This window comes from Pterocles gutturalis, unplaced genomic scaffold, assembly GCF_000699245.1.
Source record: "Pterocles gutturalis isolate BGI_N339 unplaced genomic scaffold, ASM69924v1 scaffold53945, whole genome shotgun sequence".
NCBI lineage: Eukaryota > Metazoa > Chordata > Aves > Pterocliformes > Pteroclidae > Pterocles > Pterocles gutturalis.
The window spans coordinates 1-9205 of record NW_010142971.1 but is presented as its reverse complement, the minus strand read 5'-3'; the positions used below and the strand labels follow the sequence as shown (position 1 = coordinate 9205).

At 36.4% G+C, this 9205-nt stretch overlaps 1 protein-coding gene across 1 annotated transcript; it reads right to left on the bottom strand.

Annotated features, from left to right (window-relative positions):
- Positions 1 to 639: 639 nt before the first annotated feature.
- LOC104469821 (chromosome unknown open reading frame, human C5orf42) lies at positions 640 to 8612 on the bottom strand (the record flags this gene model as incomplete). Its single annotated transcript, XM_010084527.1, has 10 exons — positions 8532 to 8612; positions 7554 to 7689; positions 7246 to 7365; positions 6431 to 6657; positions 5968 to 6074; positions 4128 to 4284; positions 3243 to 3346; positions 2914 to 3096; positions 1855 to 2104; positions 640 to 792 (listed from the first exon to the last, which is right to left on the bottom strand). Coding segments are annotated over exons 1-10 (1518 nt in total), but the record flags the coding sequence as incomplete, so codon positions are not given.
- Positions 8613 to 9205: the final 593 nt, after the last annotated feature.

The window sequence follows — 9205 nt, the reverse complement described above, 5'->3', positions numbered from 1 at the left end:
GAAGAGAAGGCTCCAAGGAAACTTAATAGGAGTCTTCCAGTACCTGAAGAGGGCCTAGAGGAGAGACAGGGAGGCACTCTTTATCAGCGAGTGTAGTGAGAGGACAACGGGTAATGGGTATAAGCTGAAAGAGGGTAGATTTAGACTAGACATTAGGAAGAAGTTTTTCACTGTGAGGGTGGTTAGACACCGGAACAGGCTGCCCAGGGAAGCTGTGGATGCCCCATCCCTGGAGGTGTTCAAGGCCAGGCTGGATGAGGCTTTGAGCAACCTGGTCTAGTGGAGGGGGTCCCTGCCCATGGCAGGGGGGGTGGAACTTGACGATCTTTAAGGTCCTTTCCAACCCAAACCATTCTATGATTCTATGATTCATTCTATGACATTTTTCAAAAGGTAATATACTGCTGAAAAAAGATGTTTGAAAATAAAAATCAAGCATCAGTTGAAAAAGAACGAACAACATTCCTCGCATCTATAAATAAAACGAGAATTTAACCAATACTAAGGTACTTTAAATATTCCTGGTAGGAGCAAATATGCCTATATTATTAAAAAAAAAAAAGCCCCAACTCTTTACATTTAGGATATCTTAAAACTGAATAATTTGCATAATTCTATGTGGAAAATGATATTAAGTACCAGTAAATCCATGGTTTTCTCACTCATTTCTGTGGTGCCTTCTTCCAGGAATTTCGGAATGATGGAAAAGATGGAACTTTGGTTCTGAGCGTGTTTTAAAAGACTAGCTTTTAAAGACAACAGTGATCGTAAACATAGAGGTCTCCCTTCCAACTAAAAGAAATAACACAAAAATATTATCTGTTTATAGTACCAGGCACCTTCTAAACAAAACAAGGAAACTGGTCCCTTCTGCAAAAAGCTTCAGTTTAAAAGTCCTAGACAGAAAAGGAGAACAGGTAAGCAGGCATATGTTACACAGAAACAACCTATCAGTTGACCATGATTCAGCAATGCAGAATTTTCTCCGCACCAGACTACTTTACTTGGCTTTATGCTGAAAGAACATGCTTTCTTGATCCCTGAAATGATCCTGAAGTCTGCCAGTACATAGGGCTTTCTTGAAGCATTCTTGCTAGTAATGTATCTCTTTAAATCCCTACATTCTTGCCCACTCTTCTAGCTTATGCATTAATATCATCCTAATTCACTTCTCCAAAACTCCAAAATGCAAACTGAATTGGAAGATAAGTTCTATTCCATCAGCAAATGCAAAAATCCTGAACTTCAGATCTATTATATCTTATGTGGTTGGCAAAGGTTGCAGGACCTCTTTCTTCAAAGGTTTCCCTTCTCCCAGACTTAGCTCTATTTAGAAGTGACAGACAAGGAAATGAAAATACTTTAAGGAAGCTTTAATTCACAACCTCAATTGAGGACCTAGTGAACACATGCACACAGCACCACTGGGACTGTTGCTGACTGCTCTGAAATAGCAGCAGCCTAAGATAGAGAGAGGTTTTACGGAATCCTTTCTGCAACATTCTGAAAGGATGAGTTGATCAGCGTAATGTAATATTTGTTAATGCTCTGAACCAACTCCATAGATATAGAAACTGCAACTTCTTTTACAGTTCCAGGAATATATAGTGACAGTTAAGACTGTCGCATTTACTAAATTTTACTGAAATGTCATCCAGACATCAAAGGAAGAAAATTTCGGAGAAAACTGTGTATTCACTGTTTTTCAGATCAACATTATTCTCAAAATATAATTCAAAGGAATTTATATAAATATCACAGTAAAATAAATTGGGGTACGCAGCTTAAAAATTACACATTTTTATACATACACAGTTTTTTACTTAAAGCCTAAAAAATAATTCATAACCCTACCTTGGAGTTCAGCAAATTTTGATTAATATTTTCAAGCCGATGTGTTGAGTCAAGCAAAAGGGATCTTATAAAGCCTGATGGTGAAAAGTTGTTAGAAAATCTAAGCACCGTTATCATGTATCCATCGGACACGATGAGGTAGGGTAATCTTGAATGCGAAGCAACAGAGAATCTCTGTCTCATAACATCACTTTCAGAAGCTGAAGAACCAAGAGACTGACTAGAGTCTTGACAAAAAGAGTGCTGCTGTCTAACGGAAAGATACATAAAAAAATAAGAAGCAATAATAATGGAAAGAATAGAGGAGAAATAACCTATTAACATTTAATACCACTCACACTATTGTCCCAAGTAGGTCCATTCAGAATTCTAAGGAAGAGTCTAAATTTTTGCAGGATGAGCACTCTCAATAACACTATTTATGCTCGCAAGATGCCAGTATTTTGCTGCACTTGCAACTTTTTTAATTTAAAGAAAAATAAAAACAGCTTTCAGTATTCTCTTATTTCATTAGTAAGTACTGCATGTATTTTTTCACAATTTTACTTTAAATTTCTATATTACACTTTCTTATCTAGCTCTTACCGTGTACAACAAGTGCTTGACGATGAAATTCTAAGTAACTTCTAACAAAGTCATGTACGAAAACCAAAGTCCCCCAAGATCTGATTCTTAGTATTTCAGAATCAGTTCAGACATTCAACAGAAATAGCTGATATCAACACACGTCTTCTCTTATACAAGAGGTCTTACCAAGTCTTTTCTTATAAAGAAATCAGTCCTTACTGAGTTCCAGAAAGCTGTTTGTTTGTATATTCTAATATTAGCCCCATAATACTTTGAAATAATGTATAAAATTACTGGGTTTTATTTCTTAATAGTACAAAAGTTAGTAAATAATTTGAAAACAAAGTAGCTGCATACATTCAATAAATAAACATAGCTAAAGTATTTTATTATATTATCTGATTTTTCAACCAGACAGTGTAAGAAGGTACCATGATGTTTTGAATGTTCTAATCAGATGTTGCATCTGCACACTATCCATCTTTTTTTTACCTGTATGTTATTAGTGGATGAAATGGAATAAACTCCGCTGGTCCAAATTCTACAGAGCAGCCAGAAGTAATCAAGGTCAGCAATTCACCCATACATGTCAACAAAATCAAAGATCCACGTTTTAACATGCAAGCCAAGAAAAGGCTATCAGGAGTCCAACTCATATCACCAACCCAATAAGATCTAAATTAGGTACAAAAAAAGATTTTTCTCTGTCAAATTTCCATGTCAAAAAGTTACGATATTTAAAAACAAGACAAACCAAACCAAACCCCACAATACAAAAGCAAAAATCCATAACAGCAGCAGGAACAACATCACTGACTTACCTGATAAACTTGGATGGGACCTTACTGTTCTTGCTACTACAGCCTTTAAGGCTACCCGAAAGAGTTACAAAATTCAATGTGTTTATAAACAAAACCTGAGTTGCCTAGAAAGAGAGTAAATGGAAAGAAAATATACATGTTTGTATCAAAATGTCATTACTGTAAAAATGGTTTCTACTAGCACCCTGCGCATTACATTTGATATACTAGATATTATACACGAAACTGACATTCCACTTCAATATTTATTACTGTTTACAGTATTTACTAATTCCTATACTACTTCTACAATTGAAAAATAATTATTATATACTCAATATATAACTCAATATTCCTTTTAATAGAACTTGTTTTGAAACCCCCAAAATAATTTAAGAACACTCTTCTTTAGTCTCATCGGTGAATAGCAACTGGAGCTTTGAAGGACTGCACCATCCCATGCTGGTACACTAAATAAGCTGGTCCATATTCCCGGCCATCATTAGCCGTAAAAACATGAAGATTTGGCCTCGGAGTTGTTTAAAGGAATAACATTATGAAGTCGGAACACAACTTCCAATACATGTTAGGCCGACGCCTGACTGAGAACCACTCAGAATCTTTGCAGATACAACGCGGTAACTGAAATTGATTTCATTATCATTGTATTTCTTGGAGTTCAGAAATGACAAAGGAGCATACACGGATTTCTTAAATGAACAACAGCATTCAAAAAACTACAGGATGTAGCAGAATTTTTTAGCTATGAATGTCAATGTGAACATAATCACATGCATCAATATGAACACTGAAAAATCAATCCTAAAAATGTGTTATTAAATCCTTGTTACCACTTCATTCAAACTGAACTATTAGCTTAGATTACATACTGTCTATCATTCAAACCTTTGGATCAGTTTGATTAACAGCTACTGCAAGCAGAAGTCCATCTCTTGCAAATGCACATAGCAGAGCTCCTCTTGACTTTACAGACACACACTGAGGAACCAAATTAACAAGAGAACAAGTCTGCTGTTCCCAGTGGATCTGGTATGGCAAAGAACTGAAAAACAAAAAAGAGAGAACAAAACCAAGAGGTTACTCAGTTAAGGTCAATGCGATGATTCGTATTTAGTGAAAAAACATGCAAGACAAAAACACATAAAGCATGAACAACTAAAAAAACCACCTATTTTTCCTCAAAAACTTTACAAATAAAAAGTATTTTGTATTTACATGAATTTAAAAATTATGCCTTAGCACTGCACTGAGAATTACTTTTACAAGACATGAATTTGGGCTGTGTGTATAGAACATGCAAACAAATATAGACGAATGCCATATAATTAAGGCACTCGCATTCTAACCAGGAATAGCTTTCTCAGACAGTGTAATGTCATCAACACAACAATACGCAGAATTCCAAAATGAAAATCAACAGCATGCTGCTCTGAACAAAGAAGTTGTGGATGCCCCATCACTGGGAGTGTTCAAAGTCAGGTTGGATTGGGCTTCTAGCAACCTGATCTAGTGAAAGTTGTTGCTGCCGACGGCAGGAGGGTTGGACTAGCTGATATTTAAGGGTCCTTTCCAACTCAAACCATTCTATGATACTAAAAAGATTCACAACATGATAGAGAACACATGAAAAAATCCATTGGGAAGCATGCCACCTAATGAACAAAAAATAAAGCATTAAAATGAAAAAGTTAATTAAGCCATAGTAAGCAATGAAATTGAGTAATAGTTGGCATAAAGATATTATGAGTAACGTGGCTGAGAAACATGGTTACAATTTCAGGCTGCAAGTACTACAGTATATGTATGTACTTCTACACTGGGAATGTTATGCTCTATTTCATTTTTTATATTACCAGAAAGACCAGACCATGCTACTGGCAAACTGACTGCAGAGTGACGCCACTTAGTAGGGCAAGGAGAACATCATTACTCAGTTAGTATCAAAAAAGCATCATTTAACAAAAGCAGCTGTACCCAATCAAGTGCAGGACTAAATTTTAGCAAGTTACTCAAATTATACTGCAGAGGACATATCCATTTAAACTTATACATATGTGTATCTCACTTAGGAAGAGGAATGGACTATGCCTATAGCCAAGATTATTATTCCATTTAAATTTTAAGTGGCTGTATCAGTATAACTATTTCAGCATATGGTCCCAGCCCAGATAAAGAAATGCACAACCCCTCTTACATAGAGTAGGCATAAGAGATGAAAAGAGGAACAGCAGACAAACAAAATATCCAAACATGCATAATAAAGAAGAGAAAGAGGTATTCAGGGCATTCATGGCTGCACAGTATGCACTAGCAATATAAGAAAAACAAGAAAAGGAAACTCCATTAACATGATGCAAAAAACTCCCTAACACTAATGCACACATGTGTGCAGGCATGTCTATGTATACATACCCACCCACATACAGTGATAAATGAACTCAGTTTTATCTAAGCAGAAGTTAATAATGAGGTATGGAATATAAACATAAACACTGCAACAACCACTTTTAAATACTTGAAAATGACCATATATGTCCATATGTGGATCATCACATTGCATGCTGTGAACACAGACATGCAAACACAAATAGCTGTTTGTAACCATATGCTAATTGGACATCAATGTAAATGTGTTCAATTGCAGCTCTGAATCCGAGCCATAAAGCGCTTCATAATAAAAATCTTCCTCTTAAGCTTATGTAACTTCAAATATATTTGAACTTACCTAACATATTTAAAGCTACTTTCATGCCATTGAAGAATCAAAAATGTGAGCACCAAACATTCTCCAGAGTAAAACACAAAAGAGCACAAACAGCAATCACCTAGAATCTGTGGGAAAAAAAATGACAAGCAAAGCCAGAACAGACCCAAAAAACCTGGTTACACAGTTTTCTCTTTAATAATTTCTATATTTAGACCAACAGGTATTACAATTCAGATCAAATCACATAATGTTGTCATTGAGAAATATGAAGACTGGCAAGAATATTACTGGTCCATAAAAACTCTGACCTGATCCAGTATGGTTGTTCTTATTTTGTTGGTACATCTAATATGAACAGAACAATAAAGCCTACACACAACACCAAAGAGACAGATACCACTCATTCTCAAAACTCACTGTAGCTTCTGTGGCTCTAATTTACTTAAGAGATTAAATGACTGCTTTAGGGTTTACTTTTTACCTCATTTTGTATGAAAGCAACATGCACTCCAATTTCTTTTTCTTCAGTAGAAGGCAACACGACTGATTCATCAGGCAAAACCTGGGTCCAACGCCCAGAAGAAGAATTTTTATAAGATGTATTTTCATGTTCTGTGTCCTCCCACAAAAAGACACATGCTGTAGGAGTAGTTAATAGCACCTTTCTGCCATCTCCGGATACATACAAGTACAATCTCATCAAACACTCTGGGGAAAAAAAATCAAAACAACAAATACAACGAGTCAGAATAGTTTCTGCTCCCGCATTTAACAGTTCTAAAATCTGTTACATTCAGCTCCTAAATGCAGTACTGATTTTCCATGAAATTACAGAATTGCTTGTACAGTACTTCACTGTCCAACCTGGTATCAGTGAGATTACTCAATACATGACAATATTTGATACTTAAGTTTGCAAATATGTGCCTTCACGCTATTCTCTCCAGTTAGCACTTGTCATAAAAACCTACCTACAGAAAAAACTTATCATGTGCATACGGTTTACATCAGGTGTATGCCTACTCTGAGGTATTGATAACCTAGTAAGGAATGTTCTTCTAGTTAAAAACTAACCATTTAAAATATTTACTGTATTTCAACATTCATTACTACTGACAAGAGATTGTACCATTCAAGTAACAAAAAGGAAATTTGTCAAAGCTTAGCTAGCACACAAATTATAAAAACGCAAAACAAAGTGAGCATATAGCTTTTACCTGCGCAACACCACTTAACCAAAGGAAAACCACTTTTGCTCTATTCCATTTTTCAAAAGACTACTTGAAAAAAACCTACCTTGTGCTGCTGCAACTACTTTCCTAGATTCTTCGACTGCTGGCACAATTTTCAAGCAGTCCAGATCTTTATTCCAAATAAACAGCTCTCCTGTTGTAAGCATTCCCGCCAACCAAGCACCTGTGTTCATTGTGGGAGAGATGTTTTGAAGGATATTACAGCAAAGTACTTAAAATTACTTCTCTTCCATCTTAGCCACAGTTCTAACACTGACAATGAACTGGCACATTCTTCAGATGTTCTACCTTTCTAAACTGTTACAACTACAAATAACATGAGTTTATAATATATAAGATACTATACTTAACCATTTCTTGATGTTGTTAAAACAACTACATTTTTCAACAATGACTGCAGCCGAGGGATTTTCCTCTTTGTCTTCCCTGATGACAGGTTAATTTCATTTATACGTTTATCATCTAGAAGGAAAACAGCCTCTTTTTCCTGTTGAAAGAAAGATGAGCATCTTATTTTTTAAAACACTATTTTCTATGTAAGCCTGCAAAATAATGCAGAGATAAATAATGTTAGGGAAAAATAATTTTTTAAAAAGAAATTATGTTACAGCTGCAATTACCACATTAACTTCATCCTTTGGCCTATTTGCTTTACAGTACAACATCGCATCTAACATCAACCGATACAGATGATGAATTTGGTTCACAGGTTTCAAACTGTCAAACTAATTTTACAGTCTTTATTAGAAAGGTCTTCAAAGTCACTCAACTGAACTACCTGCCCATAAATGACAACAACAAATTAGACACTAACTATTTCACCTCTGAGTGTTTAATTTAGTGAGATTTTTGACAATTATTTCAATAGAAGAAAGAATTAGCCTTAAATGGCTACCTACTTAAAATGCAAATCATATATCAGAAAAGAAGCAAAACATAATTAGTCTCATTTTATCAAAACAGCTTAAGAAAGCATGCCTTTCAACAGATGCAGGATGGAATGGGAAGAAATTTTTGTTCACCATTTCCAACAATGTACTGTAAAAAAGGTTACGAATAACCAGAACAATCCAAAAAACCTGATCTCATATAAGGGACAGGTCTTTTGGTGGAAAAGAATAAAAACAAACCTGAAAGAAAAAAACCACTCCCTGTTGTCAGTAAGACAGAAAAATAAGCCATTTATTTCAGTAACTCTTAAGTGGGATCCATTCAAATTCCTGAGGCTTTTTTTACCACGTCACCCCCAAATGGAAGGATAAAGTATTATATAATTAAAACCCCTACACTCTTACGAATTTTATTTAAATAAAAGTTCATTATGCTTACCTGTCCAAGCCACGAGATACGAGGCCATGGTTTTCTCTGCTTGATACATGTAGAGATGAGAACATCTAGCTTAATCTCCATTCTTATCAAACCTCTAGGTAACCATTATAAAGAAAGGCAAATAGTGGCTTTTTCACATATTTATAAAGAATTTGAAGAAAGAAAGAAAAAAGACAAGAAGTTTTCATTATTTTGGGGGTGGAAGCAGACCATACGAATCTAGACACAAACTCTTAACTACAGCAGCTTCCTGCTAAACATGCACAGCACTGGTGCTTATCTCCATTTCCAAACCACACCAGCGATTCTCATTCACGTAGCCCACTAGCTATTTGCGGTTCACCCGTGCAGATTACATGCTTGTTCCAGGAGTTAAAAGAAAGGAGCCACACGACAAAATACCTTGCTAAAAGCTCTAATAAGAACACAGAAAGCGAGGAAAAGGTACTGCAGCCTCCTAGGCGCAAGGGATCAGGAACTCCAGCACAACGCCAGCTGGGCTCCTGGGGCACAGAGGGCCGGGTTCCAGACCCGAGTCCAGGCCGGAGGACGGGCAGAAGGAGGGCACCCCGCCTCGGAGCTACCTCAGCCCACGGCGCCAGGCCGCGCCACACCCCACCTCCGAAGGGGATCTGGGACGGTCGCCACGTTTCGGGAGATTTCTTCGGCCACCG